The sequence below is a fragment of the Gobius niger genome (assembly GCF_951799975.1).
Source record: "Gobius niger genome assembly, chromosome: 1".
NCBI classification, from domain to species: domain Eukaryota; kingdom Metazoa; phylum Chordata; class Actinopteri; order Gobiiformes; family Gobiidae; genus Gobius; species Gobius niger.
In genome coordinates this window covers 14962750-14983815 of record NC_136852.1, presented here as the reverse complement: position 1 = coordinate 14983815, position 21066 = coordinate 14962750, and the positions used below count along the sequence as shown (strand labels likewise).

The 21066-nt window shown below is 40.4% G+C and overlaps 2 protein-coding genes across 2 annotated transcripts; both read right to left on the bottom strand.

Annotated features, from left to right (window-relative positions):
* Positions 1-306: 306 nt before the first annotated feature.
* Positions 307-8229, bottom strand: ube4a (ubiquitination factor E4A). The gene is made up of 20 exons (XM_079580054.1): positions 8059-8229; positions 7586-7742; positions 7309-7485; positions 5809-5921; positions 5568-5720; positions 5339-5498; positions 5064-5266; positions 4783-4974; positions 4374-4707; positions 4162-4288; positions 3755-4062; positions 3539-3671; positions 3274-3464; positions 3092-3192; positions 2897-3010; positions 2652-2826; positions 2371-2551; positions 2141-2288; positions 1569-1726; positions 307-1460 (listed from the first exon to the last, which is right to left on the bottom strand). The coding sequence occupies exons 2-20, from the start codon at positions 7710-7712 to the stop codon at positions 1328-1330; spliced, it is 3228 nt and encodes a 1075-aa protein (XP_079436180.1). The 5' UTR covers positions 7713-7742; positions 8059-8229; the 3' UTR covers positions 307-1327.
* Positions 8230-9691: 1462 nt separating this feature from the next.
* On the bottom strand, positions 9692-19870 carry LOC306962583 (BICD family-like cargo adapter 1). The gene is made up of 10 exons (XM_079555764.1): positions 19435-19870; positions 18637-18852; positions 15313-15432; positions 13574-13720; positions 12611-12793; positions 11544-11708; positions 10896-10973; positions 10605-10717; positions 10409-10529; positions 9692-10233 (listed from the first exon to the last, which is right to left on the bottom strand). Exons 1-10 carry the CDS (start codon positions 19681-19683, stop codon positions 9994-9996), a joined length of 1632 nt encoding a protein of 543 aa, XP_079411890.1. The 5' UTR covers positions 19684-19870; the 3' UTR covers positions 9692-9993.
* Between the last annotated feature and the right edge of the window lie 1196 nt (positions 19871-21066).

Sequence of the window (21066 nt, the reverse complement as noted above, 5' to 3'; positions counted from 1 at the left end):
TCCAGGGGGTTTGCCCGGGAAACAATCTACAACTTGAATTGAGTTACAAGGACCAAAAATCTCTGTCTGGGAAAAAGTCAATATTTATTCGACCTCAAGCAAATAAGAATATCAAGGACAGGCAGTGGGATCGCGAAGCTTTAGGTTCTGTAATCAAAGCTAAATTCTTTGTTTTCAAGCAGCACTCACACACGTCTGCCAAAATATTTGATAAGCCAATTTTTATACTTTTATACATTTTAGAAATCGTACACATGCAAACACCTGATGTAGTAGCTATGCCATATTTATTTCTTAAATCATAGTAGCGTTTATACATTATTCCAGTTTGCATATTTTACATTCAACATATTACAGATGCATAAACAAATCATAGATAGCTACACATTTGTTACAAGAATTGTAACAACTTCATTTTCATAAAAATTCACAATTTAAAGATAACATCACTATTTTCCATGCCACAAAGTTGTATACCAACTTATTTCAGACTAGAGGCAGTAGCCCACTGTAGGCACTGTTTTTAGTTTGAGCTCAACGTACTTTGCAAATGTGACACAAAGTGGGTAAATGATACAACTTTGGATGAGCCCATTTTCTGTGGTTAATAATATAAAACATGGAGCAGGTGTATGATTCAGGTGAAATGATTTACCCCACTTACACTGCTTTTGTAATCCAAATTGTGGCAGTAACAGCATTGCCAGGAAAAATCAAGACTCACCACTGTACCAGCGATTGATATCCCAGTGTATACAAAATACAGAGAGGTATCATTCTGGACTTGCCAGGCTAGGAACAGCACACCTCTACTTCCTTATAATCAGTAAGAATTTAAAAATATTTCTGAAAATTTGGTTTTCACAGTGATCTGTTAACAAACACCTGTTCTCTATGTCAGGCCAAACTATTGTAGTAGACTAGTCACAATGCCTCTTGTTCGTTTTCACAATTTCTTCATTGCGTTGTAGAAGATATTAAAAATGGCTGACTGGGTTCAGCAAAATTACCATTGGGCTTTTTTTTTTTTTCCATAAAATGCTTTTTATGATCTTTCTGTACATTTTAGTCACTCAGCAATATACAATTAATTGAGAAAAGAGAAAGAAACATTTGTTGTGTTCTTAAATAGTTAAAATATTGTACGACAGAAGCAGTGCTCTTAAGATCAGGTAAGAAGGTGGTCTATTGTTCTGCTGTCAGACACGAGTTCACCCAAGTGACATCATGATACTGAAGACTAGTCTCCATGTGAGGCCAAAAGTACAAGTAAGTAAAATGACTAAATCATAACTTTTTTCAAATTTATCAGACATGGAAACTGGGGCTAGCGGCTCGGCCCAAACTGTGAACTCTTCTTATGATTATCCAGCCATTGAGAGATCTGTTGTTTAAGTTCTTCATTTGGCCTGATCTGGTCCATGGTGAGAGGACTTCTATTAAAGGGATCTGTCTGGTCACTGCAGGTAATAAAACACAGTCGACATATAATATTACAAATTTGACTACACACTTATTTGAAAGGTATAAAAAATTTGCAAGATGCAGCAGATCATCAACTAACAAACCTAAGAAGATGTCGTGCTATAGTTGAGCGATCCACCGTGACGTTCGATGAAGGAAGAATAACCGGGTCCAGCATTAGAGTGGACATGATTGGATCTAGAAACTCATCAGGGGCATCAGCGTACGTCTCCTCTTCCTGTTGTTGACGGTCTGCATGTGACTGAAACAGAATTTTAGTTGAGCTTTAGGTCATTCAGGAATTTTCTATTGTAGAAGAGGTTCAATCCACTATTGTGGATTGGACTGGGTTGTTTGAGCTGAGGATGTTTCAGCTCGGGGCCTCTACTCCCTTAGAAGAGCGAGATGAAGCCTGAGCTCTAAGAAGAGGTGAAACGTCCTGAACTCAACCCAGTCGATTCTGCGATATTGGAAAACCTCTTCCATGATGTTCGTCCCTATGATCAATGCTAGAATCGACAGAACTGTAAGAAAATATTTTTTTTAAATTGTATAGCGAACTGTGTCAGGGATTGTTTAAAGTAGTATTTTATTTGTCATGATCTGTTGAAAGTGCATCCCGAAGTTACACCAACAACTATTGCTCTACACAACTATCCCTTCTTCTGTTTTGTACCTTAATTTTATCTGCCAAGAGTCCAAAAGCCACTATCATATTCCCAGGCTTGTTAATTTTCTTAAGTACTCTAACAGTCTGGGAGAAAAGAGTAGGGGAGTAGGACCGTCCATCTTTGGGCACTGACGCACAGAAGTTCTCTTCATCACTGTAAACAAAAAAAATGATAGCAAGATAAGATATTAACAAGACAAAATTGAATTCTGTTAATCAGGTTTATGTTGACGCACCCCAGGTTTAAGTAGATTGTGCAAATGTCTGAGACGAGTTGCTGTGGCTTAAAGTCAAACTCACTAAAGTCTTTTACTTTAAGTGCACCCATTTTTGGACCCACCAGGTGCTGTAGGAAGTAGTTAAGCATGGAGATGATTCTCTCAGCCAAGAAGGGGTGCACAAAGATGCCCTTAATTTCTGGTGATGAAGAAAACCATGCAGCATAAGTATTATACAACCTGCAGACGCGACCACCACATAAAGTCAACACATAGAGCCATCAAAATGGAGGCAAGACCTGAGGTAAGGAAGGCCAATGTTCCAATTGTTTCATTAGACATTATGTTGTGGAAACGTCCAAGTTGTCCAAACATCTGCAGGCTTGATTCCTTCTCCTTTCGGGCATCAGGGGACAAATTTTCCCATTCACCTCGATCCCGCTCAAGCTGCAGAATCTTGATTTTACTAAGATACTAAATGAGCAAATAAAATTTTATCATTTATTGACCGAAAAAATGAGAGAAAAGTAATGTGTGATCTTACCTGAATTGCCTCATCAAGAAGAAAGATGGCATCATTCATAAGTAAGTTAAGAAACCTGAGAAATAGAGGAGCGTTCATGGCCTCCAGATTTTTAGATGCATAGTCTGCCAAATGCTGAAACACACATATTTGATTTAATACTAATATTATTAAATTAATAGAACTGTGGCAAAATGTGTTGAAAAGTAATGCCACCTTTATGCTTTCTCTATAGCTCTCTTTGCTCCACATGTACTTGAGGATGGGGTACATGGGCCTTCGATAATTGAATTTCTGTTCGAACTGGTGAGGATCCCCTGCAAAGTAACAAGTTAGTAAGAGCCTTAAAGGACTATAGCAGTTCATTAAAAGTATGTTTTCTTCTTCAGAGGGATTACCTGTAAATTCAATGTCCACAAACACAGTGATGAGAGCCTCTGCCAGTGGAGCAGCATGTCTGTAGGAGCAGAAGAGTCTCTCTCGCAGAAACATGATCGGTTGTGCTGCTCCAGGAGCCACAGGCTCCATATGAGGCATGACAGCCTCTAATACCTCAGCAAGTTTTGCTCTTAAGTGTGGATTTTTCATCCTGTAACAGAGTAATACAATAGAATAAAATAGATAGAAGATAACTGGTGATGTTAGTATTAGGAAGTTCCATACCTCTCTACATTTCCCATAAAAACAGTAATGAAACTGAGAACCTGTTCCAGATTTTCAGCAGATGTCTCTAAAACCTCATCTGCAAATCTACGCAAAAAGATGAAAAAATCTCCCAAGTTGTCTGCAAAAAATTCTAACAAACAGAATGAATATTTAACAAAGTGTGATTTGTTGGATTCTGTTCAATTCCAAAGTTATTACATTGTAGTAACCTACCAGGAATATAGCACAGTGTATTTGTGTGGAGCGAGGGAAGCGGAAAATTGAGATCTGCATGTTCAGGACCTTGGTTTCCGATTCCGAGCTGAACCAGTAGAGAAGCTGTGGAGGCTTGCAGGTTAAGGCAGCATTGGAGCATGGCAGGTTGTGTCATGGCAGCTTTGGTTGACAAATAAACAATCATAAGACGCTCAAACTGCTCTAAGAGCTGTTCAGACATAGGATTGCCTGTGCGTTGGGCTTCTTGCCATGTGACCTGGAGCCGGTGGAGAGACTGGTTCATTTTTACCATCTGTTCATGGAGTCTGTACAAACAATCCAAACAAGCACAAAGAACAAGATGGCACCATTAATGCCGACATACGATCGCCTAATATAGATGGATCGTCACATATTTCACAAACCTGTGAAAGCCAAGGTGCAGTGTGAGCTGTGTAAGAATTAGGTTTTCTGTTAGTAGACTGTAAGACTGAGCTGGCTCCACCAAATGCTGTGGAGGTGCAGGGATCAGACAGGTTTCCTTGTCAAGACCTAATGCAAAAGGCAGCTTTACATTTACATATAAAGACCAACTAAAAACATAAAGTTTAGAAACTGTTATATTTTATTGACTAACCCTTTGCATGGACATTTCGGACACAACGCTCTTCCTCACTCAGGTCTTTGAGTGCACAGTAAGTTGGGTTGAAAGTCAGCAGTTTAGGTGATTGTGGCTTACAGAATGGTTGGCAAAGTTTCATCATTACAGCGCCCAAGTTTAAAAAGAATGCATCCGAGGCATACATTTGGAAAAAGATCTCTGGCATTTGATTGGCCCAAATCTTTGCTCTGCCAGCATTGGCATGAAGACAGTTCCCCAACCAGGAGAGCAGCAAGTGCCGTGTCTCACCTGTTCTTTGGAGCAGATTTTTAAAAACTTGATGCAGTTTGTCATGAAACTGACCCATAAACTGCAAAACAAAAAAGAGACTCAGAAGACAATGTAAAAAGCAACAACAAACACACATCTTGCTGCATCACAATACCTGGTGAATATTTGCCTCTTGAACCTTGGTTTCCTGGGCACTGGAGCGGGATGGGTTGAGAAAAAAAACATGTCCTTCTACAACACCGGGGGTTTTTAGCAAGCAAGAAATGTTGAGCATCGCTCCCAGTAAGCTTTTCTGATACTGCAAACCATTTGCTGGATCTTTGGGTTGTATGTGCTCCACTAATACCTGTTCATGAAAAAAAAAAAACAGTGATGAGAGCGAGAAATTGAACATACAGTGCTTCATGCTGTATATAAAAGTATAAACTTAAAAACCTTAGCAATGTCTTTATGATGGCTAAAATAAAGAAGAACATCTAGGTAAAAATACAACTGAGGCTGGCACAAATTCAAGTCTTTGACTCGACCCTGGAAGATATCCAACACTGGTACAAAGACCTCTTCAAAGGTTCGGACTTCCTGGTCAGAGAGCAGACCTGCAAACACTTCCTCCACAAACTCAACCACGTCTTCAGGATCTGAAACATCAGAAAACCAGTTACCAATGAGAATTAGAAAGAAAGAAAATGAGATAGTAAAGGCAAACCTACCGGTTCCCCTGACACCATCCAGGAGCAGGTCTAATAGCTGTTCGTAGATATTTTGGCTTACGTAAATCTCTGGAGTGAGGAGAACTGTCTTCATGTTGGAAACTGTGAGGTTCTTGCAGCGAACAGCGAATGACAGTAACTTTTCTGGTACTTTTTTAACCTGTTACAAAAGCAGTAAATTGAATGTGAGAAGAAAATTGTTCAGAAGCTGTAATAGTTAATCTTATACCTCTTCCTTGGCTCTCAAATAACAGGCAAAAAGGTAAGGAATAGCGCTCTTCTCCCCTGCATCACGGTCTGCAGATAGGTTGATGGCGCTGCATGAGGTCATATAGATGAGGTGATTCCCAGGCTCTGGCAACAACAGACGGCTAAACAAAGCCTGGGGGAGAGAATAAGCACCACAGGTTCAACACACGTTCCCAAAGCATAATTAATACTTAAGAATGTTGAATGCAATGATCCCCCACTTGTTCTATGTTGTCCATATCCAGCCAGTCTTGTCCATCAAGATCAGCAGCCATCTCCTCCAGGAAGACACAACGTGGGGGTATACCATTTCCTCCCCTCAGACTAGGATCACCTATGACAAAAAATTATATTGACAATAAAATGTTAAATTAGCAGGACAAAATGTTAGTCGTAAACTGACAAAAGGAAATGCCTGTGTTTCTTAGACTATGACTCATACGTCTACTGTTCTGGAACAAAAAACCAAGTCCACTCTCAGTTTAGATGGGGTCTTACTGGAGGATGACTCATTTCATACTTACTGGAATACAACACAGTCATCGCTAACAGATACCATAGTATGATCATCACCACCACTAAGGCCTTAAATGCATTGATGAATGACACTCTGCAGAAACAACAGTCCATTTATTTACAAGTTCCAATGCTATAAAAATGGACTATAAAAAAATGGACTGCACAATTTGAGAAACCAATAGTGATATTTGATGGCTGTATTGAAATTGATATTTAGCTACAACATTTCAACACTCCATACTATATTCATTTAAACAAAGCATTTTGTTTATGTAATCAAATTGTGTAACTGTTTACGGTCACTCAGTGCTGAGGAAGGCCACCCAGATCACTGAAGACCCCTCACATCTCACATCCACTCTACAGCGCTTTCACGCAGCTCCCATCGGGCAGTCCCCCTGGCCCACAAAGACATATGTAAGAAGTCATTTTGTTCCAAAGGCAATCTCCACTTTGAACGGTCACAAACAATAGTCCTGTTGTTCATTATTGTTATGTTGATTTTTTGAAATGTGACTTGTGCTTTTATGGGAGTGTGTGTGCATCTTTTGAGCCTGTCAAAGACAAATTTCTGTCATGTTTGGGGACAGACAATACAGTTGATCTTATTTTAAACTAGACTTATATTGAAACAAAAATACGGTAGTGTATTGACCAAAATAAGGCATAAATTGATCTATATTTGGAAAATCATGACTAAAAGACAAACTTCTTCTTTTTTTTATGTATTCTAAAAAATTATAAAGTATAAGGATATTGCATCACATGATATATAACGATAACCATAATTTGCTGTTATATTGTGCAGCTCTAAAATACAAATGTGTTTCTGTTTACTATCACCAAAAATGAAATAAAAAGTGAAACTGTGATGGTAGGAGAGTGTACTCAAGTCCACCCAGAGCAAATGAACTCTTCGTGAAATGTAAAATGTTACAGTACTATTATTTTTTATGCTTATTTGGTCAAGACTGTGCATACATACAATACTTGAGACTCATCTAGGCATATAAACATGCCATGCCGAATTGTTACCAGTATTATCCCTCATTTATAAACAACTATACACAGACACCAAAGGTGTTTTGCCCATAGACACAACAACATTATGCACTAGGTAGAGCTGTGATGGAATGGCCAACCTAATGGACCAATAGCCAAATGCACAGCCACTCCAAGCAAATCACATTCGGTTTACTTACTGTTATCCAATGTAATTAGATATATCCTTTGGATCATGTGATTGACATTGAGCTGTTCACAAAGTTCTTGACGGGACCTAAAAGAGCGGCTGATTTCTGCCAACGAGTCGTCATTTTCATCAACGCTGTCTGACACAGAGTTGTCAGACTCAGACTGGCTGTCTCCCGAGTCCTCCACTGCAACAGAAAACAGCAAGTGTTGGGTTTAACGTTGAATCTAGTGTCCATTGAGCACAGGGAGACGCTTTATTACACAATAGCAGATTCCAATACGCACCAGGTGGTTCTGAAGATTGTTGTGGTTTCTGGCCTGATGCAAATTGTTTGGCATCAGCCAGTGAACTAAAGAGGGCAGCAAAGGGGTTACAGGAGATATTCTGGTTGTTGTTACCCTGGTCAGTCATTGGAACTTTACACTCATTCCATTCAGGCTCCTGTTAGTAAATATCAAAAGTATCGATCAGCTTATCCGTTTTAATGTTAATGATCAAACAGGACCAATAGCAATAGCTGGTGAATTTTCTTCTTGACTTGATAATACATATATAAGACACGTATATAACTGAATAGTGTTGCTACGTACAGACTCGCAGTTCCTAAAACCTTGGTAACATGTCTTTCCTGTTAGCCAGCGTTAGCCCTAGCTACAACACATCTTTACTACTACTACAATCGCGATTATAGACGGATAAAAGTAGGGAATCTCCATAATACATGCAATAGACTATTACATGAAAGAAACAGTTTTACCAGTATGAACAGAGTAAAATGTTAACTTGAAAAATACTTGAACAAAACGAGTGACAGCGTTTCCTCTGTAAATAAACTTGCCAACGTCATCCATACGCGCCACACGGCTTACTTTCCTCTTTCCTCTTCAATATCAAAACCAAAAAAAGTGCTTTATCTTTGTGATTTCACATCTAAGATTTAAATATGTTTAAAACAATCCTTGTAAGACAAAGTGTGTCTTCTCCGACATATTTGTACTGCTGCGTGCAAGTGAGTATTTTATGCAGTAACATAAAGCAACCAGCAGAGGGTAGCAGCGTTGTAGGTGTTGCACACCCGGAGCCGAGACAGAAATACCGTGAAGCGAATCCACCGTGATAGTGCGCCCTCTCCTGGTAAAGACGGATATACGACAGATTGATTTGATCAACTCAACGAACGTGATCTTTGACCGAGTTATTTCATGTTTTGATTTCTTATGAACCAATTTTGAAATCGTAGATGCTTCTATTGTTTGATAAAGATAACATGACACATTAATGTTGTTTGATAAAGATAAGATGACACATTAATTTTCTGCTTAAGATAGCGTTTATGCTAGTTGTAAATGAGTAAAAACAATAAATAATCTCAATTACATGCTACCCAAAAAATGCAATTGCAGGCTGTAAAAATTATTGCATATTTTAATTTGAAAGAATCTTGGCCAGGACACTCTTGAGATTTTTAATCTCAACGAGTTTATCCTGGATAAATAAAGGAAAAATAAAAGGAAAAAAAAGTTATGGCACCATTATTAATGGCACATTGTTTCATGTATGTCATTCCAGACTAGTTTTGACCGTATTATTATTATTATTTTTTATCATTATTGGCCCAGAATTACAACATTTGATTTTTACACATTATTGACATCAGTGTTGATCTTTTGTTTTAGTGAAGTTGACAGAAAGATGCTGCTGAATTTAGGAAACAGGGAAGACCCTGACGGTATGTTGTTTTTTACTTTGTTTTTGCATCTGCAAGCTAACATTATTAACTCGATTTCTCTCCTTTCTTTACTGATTACAGCAATGGCCTGTAACCACTATAAAAATTTGATTTTGTTCCAAAATATTGTCTCTGTCCCTTGTTGAACAAATGAACAAATGAAGGCACTGCCCGACAAAATACAATGAAAGCAGTAAAACATACAGTTTTAATTTCATAAAATAACCCAAATAATAGCAGGCTACATGTAGCTTAAACTAAGTTACATGTCAACACATTCTAAATTACACAAAATAATCCCAACGATACAACTGTAAAACATGAGCTAAATACCGTCGTATGCCAGCAGAGGGCGCACTATCACGGTGGATTCACTTTTCACGGTAGATTTGTCTCGGCTCCGGGTCTGCAGCTTTCCATTATTGGAGTATTCTGAATGGCTCACAAACTCACTTAGCTTGTAAAATGTGTGTTCTTTGCCATTATCAACAATGTGTATTTACTCGTTCGATTCTAACCCCACAGAAAGATTGAAAAGAGTCATAATCAACAAATGCATTCTTGAGACAAATTATTTATTAGGTTTTATACAGCATTAAATAACACATGTTATCAAAATAAGTGTCTTGGTTCTTAACATAACAACTAACGTTCTGTTAAATAGTGACTACCTTTCTTTGAGCTAATTATACAAACTAGCCTACAATAGATAAACACAAAGACATTTTACAACATTTACATCATCAAATAAGGCACAGTATTTACAATATCAGACCTATTCCCATGTCATGTGGAAATCGAGGCTTTCCGGTAGTCACAGTGTTTAGAAGAAGGCTTTGCCCTCAAATGAAATGTGTTTTTATATACTTGTATAACAAGTTGTATTGTTCATCTTGGCCTTTGAAACATCCATTTGTCAGTTCTTCAAACTTTCACTTTTCCTGAGAGTTACAACTCTGTCCATTATTTCCCATATTGGGCCCCTTTGCCTCGTCTTAACCAGTCTCTCCACGGAGATTGGGCCTTATCCCCATTGGAGTCTGAACTCCAAGTGGAGGAGGTAGACGACTGATGCGTCCAGTTCGAGTTGTTCCAGTTGGGTCGGCGGAAAAACGATAACCCGTTGGAAGTTGTCTTTTTCTGAACTTGTTCTGTTTGCTGCTGAGTCCTGAGCTGCTGGTTCAGAATGATCTGAATATCATCCTGGTGATGATGAGAAATGAGAATTTCAGTATTATACTACGGCATATAATACACACAGCCTAGAGTCCATTGTTTTTCAGATGCAACAAACATAATGAAAACAAGTCAGTTAACTCTATAAGTATACAAGCAAACCCAAAACACTGTAGGCCGACTATATAGTCTGTGAACATACCTGCCAGGCCTCCAGCTCTTGTGACAGCTCAAGTTTGCGTTGGATTGCTTCTAGTAATTGGTTGTTGAGACACATCATATCACTTTTACTTCTCACCAACTCGGCCTCCATCATGTTTTTCCTAAATTAATAAATAGACCATCTATTTTAATAGACATTCACAAACAGCCCTGATGTTTTGTTAAAATGTACTTACTTGGCAATGGCGTCATCTCGATCTCTGATGGACTGTTGGACCACATCAGCCTGAGACTGTATACATTGCAATTTCTGCATCAAATCAGCATTTTCACTCTTCAGCTGAATGTTCTAGAGGTAAAACAAATAAACTTGTTTTTTTTGCTTTTTTAATCCAAATCTAAATCAAATATACCATCAAATATGGCATGAACACAAGTATCACCAGTGCATTGTAATATAGTAATTGCGCACATTGGTCTAGATGGGCACCACCCTGCCTGAGAGTGTCCGTTCATCGTCTAGTTACCTGATCTTTCAGCTCCTGTGCTGCACTCCAATTCCCACACTGATCAGCCGTCCGCCCAACAAAAGCCTGATTTAGCCCCTGGGACATTAACAGAGAGATCGGATGTCAGTACAGGTTTGAGACCAGACGAACAGTCTGTTGTTTGACTATTTGTTCAATGGGGAGGAAGGGGACAGTAATGTGCTGTTAAGAAACACACAGGCTGTTGGTGACGATGCACAGCAGGTGCTATGAGCTGCAAGTGTACTGTATATCTCGGGTGGGAGCTACTCAGGCATGAAAGGTTCATTACTGGAGGTATTTTCTGGTCTTACTTGTAATCACCATTTAGGAGACAGACATAAAAGTAAGCAATCAGCTAAATGTGCTTTCTATAGAGGTTGGGAGAAGAAGTACAGTATGTTCTCAGCTACAGAAGTAGTAGAATAGCCAAAATATTTAAGAGCAACTTACGAATTTACTAAATACATTTCACTTAAGTAGTGTGAGTACTGAGGAACTGTCTGATTCATGTTTAAGTATCCCATAAAAACACATAAAAAAGAAATCATTATGAAGAACTCAGTAAAACAAAACACAAAATGCATTTCATGTTGTTCATAATTATTCTTCTGTTGTATTGCCAGTACGAGTGAATGTAGAGCTTACCTGAGTGCCACATGCGTTCGCTAAGATTTGGGCGACTGCTTTTAATTGATGTACAGCCTTTTCCAGTCCATCAGGTTGATTTGAAATCTCGAGAGTCAAGGTGCTGCTAAGGTTGTGGGTAAGTGGCTGTAGCAACCCAAGGATGGATTCCATTTCTTCTGTTATCTGAGAAAAAAACAATACACATTTGGCTCAAACCCATGTCGACAAAATGTCAAAACTGTTTATAAATATTTGGTACGGGTGTGAACTTTCAAAACTGCGACAAACAGGATATGCAGTGAATGACTCATGAGAGCACTTTCCTGCTGGAGTAGAACAATAACGGAGACACAATGAAAAGAGGTAAGCTTAAGGTTGACTAGTTTATACAGTAATAACTCTTAACAAGCTCATCCATTCAGCAGTACATGTTATCTCATGTCTTTATCAGGTTCATTTATGTGGACTTTTGACTTTCAAGCAGTCGTACGACAAGTGTTAAGTGTTATACAACAGAGCAGGGCCATAGTAACAACAAACGTAGAATGAGAGATCACTAGTTTGGCTCATTTCGTACAAGAAAGTCCTCACAGCTGCACATAGTACAATAGACTGTTATACGAGAAGCAAGAATAACAACAAACAGCTGATCTTGGCACATTAAGTGTGTATTGTCATCACAAAATGCTTTCTCATTCAGATATTTCAGAAAACTGATTTAGGACTTGGATTGAGCCTTTCCAAAGACTTTCTGCATTTCTACATAAGCTTGATAAGTCAGTTGTGATTACTGTTTTGGCAACAACTCATATGGGTCAAGTCAATCATACAATTCTCTGTTCGTGCACCACATGAATGAGTTATAAACACATCAATCACAATCTCCAAACACGTAGATACATTTAATTAAGAAGTAATTCGAGGATTATTTGTGTTGAATCATCATCTTGGCTACAAAGTGTCCGCACTACTTATTCAAGAATCCTCAAAAACAAGTACCTCTCTGACTTTTTCATTTTTGAATAAGTAGCTTACAGACAAAAAAAAATGTTGGAGATGTAGCAGTTATTGAATTGTGCATGTACCTCTTTTCTGTCAACCCCCAGGTTCGCTGTGGTCAGGCTGCTCTCCAGCTCCGACAGTAGAGAGGCGTCTCCATGGCTCCTGGCCTCTTGCAGAGACACCTCCTCCTGAAGCTCCTCCACCTGAGTCTGCAGCTCGTGTGAATGAGCTCGGACGACCTCGACCTCCTGCAAGGCCTCAGCCAACTGAAAACACATTCAGTAATGACGCACAGATCTATCAATCAACTTTTCAGTCAACGTAGACATATAAACAGAATAATTGAATCATTTACTTATGATCATTAATGTGTGAAAAGAAGCATAATTAAGACAAATCACTAGGGTTTAGATTAGTTTAGAAATACTCTATTGAACCCAAGGAAATTTTGTTTAGTTTTTTTTTAATTACACAAATTTTGTATTATCTTGATGTTTGTTTTTTCACATGAGTCTGTGACACGTGGTAAAACAGTGGACGGGAAATCCTGACATTCCGGATTCCAGCCAAACGTGAAACTAAACGAACGACGAGTGGAATCCAGAAATGCGAGTGGAAAGTCACACTGATGGGGATGAGGTGATTGTTTAGCAAGGCTTTTAAACACTCCAACCGAAACCCTGTGCGTCTGCCATTCATGCTTCAGCTGTACTATTCTGTGCAGCAGCGTTTCTAGTCAACATAGCTGGAAGACATACTCCCAATCTGTACACCATCTTACATACTTACTGTAAAATATATCACAGTAGTCGTAGTAGTAAAAAAAAAAGTGGCTGTATGAGTGGCTGGCATGGATCCTGGGTCACTAAAAGGTCAAATAAGTTGTTTGTTTTTACTCACATAACAAGATCCATAATGTACCTTTAAGTTCAGCTTGTTTTTCATTTACTGCCACTATAGGCCAACCTCTGTTTGCATCACTGCTTATAGTATTATCAATGCTTCTTCAGCTACTTCTAAATTTCTTTGATGACATGTCTTTGTACCTGCTGGCTCTGCTGCTGGTTCAGTTGATCTTGAAGAGCTAAGCGTGCATTTAAGGAGGCCAGAGTGCCTCTTAGCTCTGCATTTTCTTGAACCACATTCTCCAAACGTTCTTCGAGACTTTGCTCCTTCTGTGTGAGCCTTAACACCTGCAAAGTCAGAGTAAATATATATTATACACGCACATAGTCATGGTTTATCTCAAAAACAGACACCACATATATATAATTCGGAGGTCACAAAGGAGGAGGAGGAAGGCTACAAGCTCAAAGCAGTGAGCCAGTCTGTGCAAGGAAAATGGACGACATGGGAGGGTGTTTTGGAAAAGACCATCACTTGGGCAGAACTGTGGAAGCTGCCCCAAGCAAGGCTAAGCTTCCAGATTAGGGCTACATACGACACTCTTCCAAGCCCACAAAATCTGCATCTGTGGTATGGCACAGAAGAGCTTTGTCAACTCTGTAGCCACCAAAACCCAGGCCTCCATCACATCCTATCTGGCTGCAAAACAGCCTTGACACAGGGTCGGTATGGATGGCGTCAAGACAGAGTCCTGCGAAAGTTGGCTGAAGTGATTGAGGTGCGCAGGCTCCAAGTGAACAAGGCCAAACCAACATCCTCATCATGTCAGCCCATCCAGTTCATCAGGCAAGGGGGAGAAGCGCTCAGCAGCTCGGTTCGTGACAGGTCTCTCTTGTCACCAGGAGGGGAATGGGAGCTGAGAGCAGACCTCGGTCGACAACTGAAGTTTCCTGAGCACATTGCCATGACAACGCTTCGTCCAGACATCGTACTTTGGTCGAACTCCTCCAAGTGTGTCATTATGGGAGAACTGACCATACCATGGGAAGACGGGATGGAGGCAGCGTTTGAGAGGAAAAAGGAAAAGTATGCCGAGCTTGCCTCAGAGTGGAGAGGATGGAAGGACATTTTTCCAGCAGAGGTCGGCTGCAGAGGCTTTACTGGATGTTCCACTCAGCGGTTCCTGAAGACGTTAGGGATCAGAGGACCCATCTTGCGAAAGGCATTAAAAGACCTGGCAGGAGAGGCGGAGCAAGGGAGTTTTTGGCTCTGGCTACGCAGGAAAGACAAGTTGTGGGGGAAAAACGGGTCCTAGGGCAGCTGCAGGGGGCAGTGGGGAGACGTCCCTACTGCTGCTCCACCACCCAGAGATGTTCCGGGATTAAAGGAGTGAAACATCTATGAAGGGTGGCTCCCGGCTGATGGCCCTGCAGCTGTCCAAAAGGCACTGGCGGAAGTGCATCAAGCAGAAATGCTATGCAGGTGGTGACACTTGTGCTCAAACCTAATTCCATGACAAGATATTGTTTTGATCCCCAATAAAGTTGCCACCTGGAAATGGGTGCTGCTGTTGGTCAAATCTGGATTCAACAACAACCTGAATATACTGACTGACCCGGTTATTCCACCATTTCCCCCCCAGGATTCATTGGGTTCAAATTGTAAAACAGTGTTTTATGGTTCAGCATGAGACATCGTTTCGCACATCTATTGGTCACCACAGTGTCCAGACCTCTTTATCTTTGGGTTGCACTGGAGAAGTATTTGAACAGCGGTCCAACCTTCATCATCAATACAATCTTGGTGAAGAATGAAACATCAATCTTGTGACATTGTAGGAGCTTATCAAAGTGTGTGACCTTATTTGGGTGGCAACTTTCATTGGGTCAGACAATGTATAAAAAACAATATTAGGACCCTGTATTATCACAAACCATACCTGTTCCCTCATGGCACTGATCAGCTCCTCGTCCTGCTGCCGGTTTAGGCTGGTTTTCTGTTGGAGCTCTCGTTTCAACGCCTGCAGCTCACTGGACATGGTTCTCTCGACCTCCATTGCCTGTGATGGAATATAAACATGGTACGTTAGATATTATCAGGGGAAAAGTGCATTCACTCTGGCTTTACAGATAAGACATGAGTACTCAGTCTTCCCAGTGGAGTATAAAGAATACAGCATATGATTAGTTACAAAGCTGTTAAACAAGAGCCAGATGGGGCAAAGCATGCCCCAAAGGTGAGATTTGGTGTTGAGATCTATATGTTGGGCAGAGAGGGATCACGACGTTTGAGCAAGGATCAAAGAGGGCTGTGCAATATGAGAAAAAGAAAATATATTCTATAACTGTCTTCAATATGCCTTTATTGCGGGTATGTTCTGTTATTTTGTATTTATCAAATTGCATTAAAATAACTTGTGCACCATATATTTGTGTTTTAGGGTATGTTAGAAAGTACATTTCAGATGCAGGACCTTAGTAATTTTGCGCTAATTGTTGCTTCTTGTGATATGGATATTGTATCACCTATTACTTGGATAACAGTGTTAGACTGTATATCAATATATCGTGCAGCAAAGGGATGTGGGGAAAACATGCTTACGCTACTGTTCTTGGTCTCAGAACTATTCGTCTTGCCGATCGATCTGAAGCTCAACTCAGCAGTTTCGCGGGCCCCTGTCACATCTCATCACTGCCTCATAATGCTGGATCAAAACCCGTTCCCCCCAGGGGGGCAGATGGGGAGGGGAGCACATGGCATCTCGCTTAGTGACATCATCATGCCACATTAGACAACAATGTGACGCAGTGCAAACTTGAGCCGGCAGTGCGTGTGTTTTGGAAATGACGAGATAGAAGAGAGCGTGAGTGGTCAAATACAAAGCGTGCAGGCATAACGTGGTCATTAATTCACAATCTGTTTTTTTTTTCTTTGCACTAACAGTTGGGCTGCGCAATTTTGGGAAGGTGCCTCGTTGCAAGTGTTGCTATTTGGTGTGTGGTTTATGTTAAAAATGCATGTTTACAAATCAAAATATGCTTCATGCGTGGATTTTACACATGTCCAGGTGCATTAACGTTTGGCTTGTTCTATGGCAAAACACATAACAGAAATGCTGTGTGATCCCTATGTGTGAATGCATTTGTTAATTTGACATAGATGACCCATTTTAGAGAATTGCTTAACTATTACAAGAATCATAAGCATTTATAGGCTTAAACTACAGGAAAAGCAGTTTTAATATTTTGTTGTTAGCCATGGATATTGTACTGCTTACATCAGTGGTTTCCAGCCTTTTTTGTCCGGCCTGTTGAGTCTTTTATTAAACCGATTATTTAGAAAGTGATCAACTAAATTCCCTGTACCACTGGCTGGGAAACACTGGCCTAAATAATAGCGGCCAATCTGTAACTAAACTGTGATTTTCGATTTGATTTGACTGCGATTAATGTAGCCTTACAATATGCACAAAGCTTAGATACATTATACCCACACCTGCCCCCCTTCACAGACTCATAAGGGAACAGCTGACACCCACAGCCGCTGCCTTAGCCCTCAGGGAGCAGGCAAAAAGGACGCCAGCTCCCCCAAGGGATTATGGGATGTTTGGGTATGGGGTACAACAGCATCAAAGAAAAGAACTGAAGATTTATATCTCCGATGCCTAATGTATATTGTGTTCTTTTTGTAAGGAAGTGGCGTGATGCAGTCACAGGGAGCAGAGGTCAGCGAGGCTTGGCTCCATTTTATTGGCCCGTTTGAAGAATAACAGAAAACACAGACCTTTGGAAATGTATTCACCAGTAGCGTTATTGCCCATTTGAATCTGAATTGCCAAAACGAGCACCAGAAAAAAACGGCCACGTCCTATCTACATATCCAGTTAGCTATTATTTTTGTTCAAATGTTTCCTTTAATTTTCTTTTTCCAGTGACAGAATAAAACATTCAGTTCCTCTTGGCAACACTATCTAATTAAATGTCTGGCACAAACTACAAAATGTCCCGGCATGTACCTAGATAATTAAAACCAGCACACCATTGCCACTTCAGTCTTTTAGCCTTGTAGTCAGTAAATAGTCAGTAAACCTTATTCTATTTCCTCATGTTTTATTTTAAACAGAAGTCACATGTAACACTACATACTTTGGTGATCTATTTTTAGAACAATAGGTTTTTATTTTTGTGAATAGTAGTTTGAGTTGGTAAATAGGTATAAAGTTAATAAATAAACAAAGCTTACCAAATGAAGAGGTTTTTTTTTTCCGTTAGTCAAGGTAGGATTTATCCAGCATTTACTTCTGAGCTACACCCATAGGTAAGTACAAAAAACTCCCTATTTCCTCTCTTGCAGTTTATCTAAATTGTCCCTTTCCTGAGTGTTCGGGAATCTCTCTTCCACTGTGCTCCTGTCGCCTGCCCACTGACGTTACATTAGTTAAAAACTGCTTATTCTGTGGACCTTGAACTCTTGGAAGGCGGTTGTTATTGGTCTGATTTATATTAACTTTGCACATTCAAGATTTTTTAGGACGTAACAACATCACAAAAACTTGTCCTGCACTAAAAGGCGTCAATGTAGCTCTGGCTGGAAACCCAAGGCTGAGTGCGTCAACAGCTGCTGGTGTGATAAGGCAAGCGATTGTAAAAATGTGTCCGTTCTCAGCGCAGGACAGTAAAACATTATAAATTTATCTATCACTTACGTATTAACTGATAGGCCCTACTGACTTTGAAGTTATTCAGTCCATTAGGTCATCCAGGCTGTCAGACGTAAGCGCTTTGTTAAAATGTAATTAAGTAATGAACAATTTCTTTAATGATTCATCATACTCATCATACTGTGGAAAATGCCGACCATGTAGTGTAGCCGACTGGAAAATGCCAATCAACCATAAAACCTTTTCCAAAACATTGTTAGACACAAATAAAAAGGCTTCCTGATTTTGTTTTGTGGCTAGATATCCCTTAATACTGGCATGAGTTATTCACTATTGCAGGAGAAATGGGTTGTAATTGTCCACATTTGCTTGGGCTAGACAAAAGCTTACTTCTAGCATTTACTTTCTCAGTTTGTTATAGCCAATCTGTGACGCACGATAGTCGAGCTAGGGCATTAAGATTTCGTGTGCGGATTAAGTGACAGTCTCTCAGTGAGTCCTCCAGCTTTGGTGTCTGTTACCCAGCATCTCAGTTACCCTCTTCACAAACCAGAGCAGTGTGTCCCATGTGGTTCAATTTACAGCAACAGAACAGACACTCACAGCACTGAGTTGCTCCTTTAGGCGCTGTGTGCTCTCTCCATGCTCCATTTCGGCTCGGGTCTGACTGCGCTCGGCCTCGCCAAGGGCCAAGGTGAGGTGCTCCACCTGAGCATTCAGCTCCCGCACATCCCGCTCCAGGTCGCTCACTTGGCTCTCCCACTGGGACCTGCACCCCTCGAACTTCAGCCGCAGCTCATGCCTCTTCTGCTCCAGAATCTGCACAAGATGGGACATTTAAGTTATCATTTGAGAAGTGAAAATGAAATGATATGTTAAAATAGTCTTTGATCATTATATGTAGACCAAAGCATAAAAACAGACAAACCCTAAAACCTCCTTTCCCTTTCTAGTTGGCACCACAGCACTTGCACTAAACTCGCTGACATAACTTGAGCTTGCATACTGAACATTACCAGTGAGCTCACATTCTCTAGACAATGGAGACATTTGTTTGCGCTGGACACTGGGATCTTTGGGCCAATATCATATGGCTTCTACCATTGTTATTATAGGCCTGCTATACAGGCACAACGGGGACATGTCCCATCATTGGATATCAAATGGAAATTCCTGCCTCCTCCCTATTGTCACTGTACACTCACTGTTTGCTTGTGCAACCCTGTACTGTCACCCATTAACAAAGTGAGTGGAAAAATAGGGGTGCAGTAATATTAAGTTATTGTGTCTATTTAGTTACTTTCACAATTAAAGTAAAAATAGGTCACTGAAGCCTACAGACACAGAGTAAATAATATGTGCCAAGTTGAATAATTTATGGAAAAAAATGCAATGATTTACCTCGAGTTTGTCTGCGTATTGCTCATGGAGCTGTTCGCTTTGCTCTTTCAGCTGCCGATTTTCCAGAAGTAGTGCGTTTCCAAGCTCGGCTGCCAAAATAACCTCTTCCTCCTTTTGTTTGAGAGCAGCCACAAGTTCACTGGGGTCCTGGTAATCTGTAATTTCCTCCGCCCCGTAGTCGTAGAAAAAGTGATCCTCCTCCAAATCCATGCTCTTGGATTTGAAATTCAGTCTATTCAGCATTTCCATTTCAAAATATATGAAAACACGTTTTGCAGAGGAAATCCACGGAAGTCCTAAGTAAATCAGATAAGAATTCTCAAGCGCAAAGACGAACGGGCACTGTTATGAGCGCGCATTTATGGCACCTGCCGCCTCGCTCTGTTTGGCTGAGTGGGGCAGAAGGTTGGTGTTGCTGTCCCAGAAAGTGGCTGCTGCCTCTTCTGTCAGCTGCATTTGTCACGCTGCTGTCTGCAGGGGGCGTTACCTCCAGTCACCTGAGCAACAGTAATCACCCCTCTGGCAATAGGCACCTGTCACAAGTTTATACGAGTACACATCATCACAATGACCAGAAACATATCAGTAAAAATATCAAACATGTGACTCATAAGATCCATGTCAAAATAATTACACAAATAATGTAGGCTACAAAAAGAAGTGTGACAAAATGAGCAAAGGAATTGTATTTTTCAACTATTTTTGAACAAATATGTAGACCCAATTCAATAATAATAAAAAACAGACAAATTGTATGGCCCATGTAAAAAGTTATAAAATAATTAATATAAGCACATAGGCCTACATAGTTTCTATTGTTGCCACTTTACAGGCCTATCTCCATCATTTGCATATTGAGATCTATCTGCACATGGGCGGCTTCTGTTTGTTTGATATCAAGGCATGCATAAGTGCAAATCGGGTCGATCGATAGATCGATAGATCGATAGATCGATAGATCGATAGATAGATAGATAGATAGATAGATAGATAGATAGATAGATAGATAGATAGATAGATAGATAGATCGATCGATCGATCGATCGATCGATCGATCGATAGATAGATAGATAGATAGATAGATAGATAGATAGATAGATAGATAGATAGACCTTTATTGTCCCACGGGGGAAATTTGTTTTCACAGCCGTCACAGTTACAGTAGCCTTTAATAGAAAATGAGTCTGGTCGCCTCCCGCGGGAGGTGTTCCAGGCATGTCCTAGTGGGACAAGGCCTCGTGGAAGGCCCAGGACACGGTGGTGGGACTATGTCTCCGAGCTGGCCTGGTGTCGCCTCGGGGTCCCCCCAGAACAGCTGGAGGAGGTGTGTGTGGATCGGGAAGTTTGGGCATCTCTGCTGAGACTGCTGCCCCCGCGACCCGGCCCCGGATAAAGCGGAAGAAAATGGATGGATGGATGGATGGAGTCTACTGCAAGAAGAAAGAAAAAAAGAGAGAAACCTCCAGGTTATTTTATGAAATCAATTAGAACAAGCTATTTATTACATTCTTGACATCATTTTACCTTCACTTTCCACATCGCACATCGTCGTCTGGCAGCCACAGTGAGCGCATGGACAGTGCCATCTCGTGGACAATAAAGCTGCATCTGCGTGTGACTGTAGCCGCCACT

Excerpts from the sequence above, each read along its gene's own strand:
- LOC306962583 (XM_079555764.1), bottom strand. The coding sequence starts at position 19,683 with ATGGAAATGCTGAATAGACTGAATTTCAAATCCAAGAGCATGGATTTG. Across the intron at positions 12,794-13,573 it reads ACCAGCAGCAGAGCCAGCAG|TTGGCTGAGGCCTTGCAGGA; the intron begins GTACAAAGACAT and ends ATGTGTTTTCAG. Across the intron at positions 11,709-12,610 it reads TGGGGGTTGACAGAAAAGAG|ATAACAGAAGAAATGGAATC; the intron begins GTACATGCACAA and ends TTTTTTTCTCAG.
- ube4a (XM_079580054.1), bottom strand. The coding sequence starts at position 7,712 with ATGACTGACCAGGGTAACAACAACCAGAATATCTCCTGTAACCCCTTT. Across the intron at positions 5,922-7,308 it reads TCTAATTACATTGGATAACA|GTGATCCTAGTCTGAGGGGA; the intron begins GTAAGTAAACCG and ends TTTTTGTCATAG. Across the intron at positions 2,552-2,651 it reads ATTGGCCTTCCTTACCTCAG|AAATTAAGGGCATCTTTGTG; the intron begins GTCTTGCCTCCA and ends CTTCATCACCAG.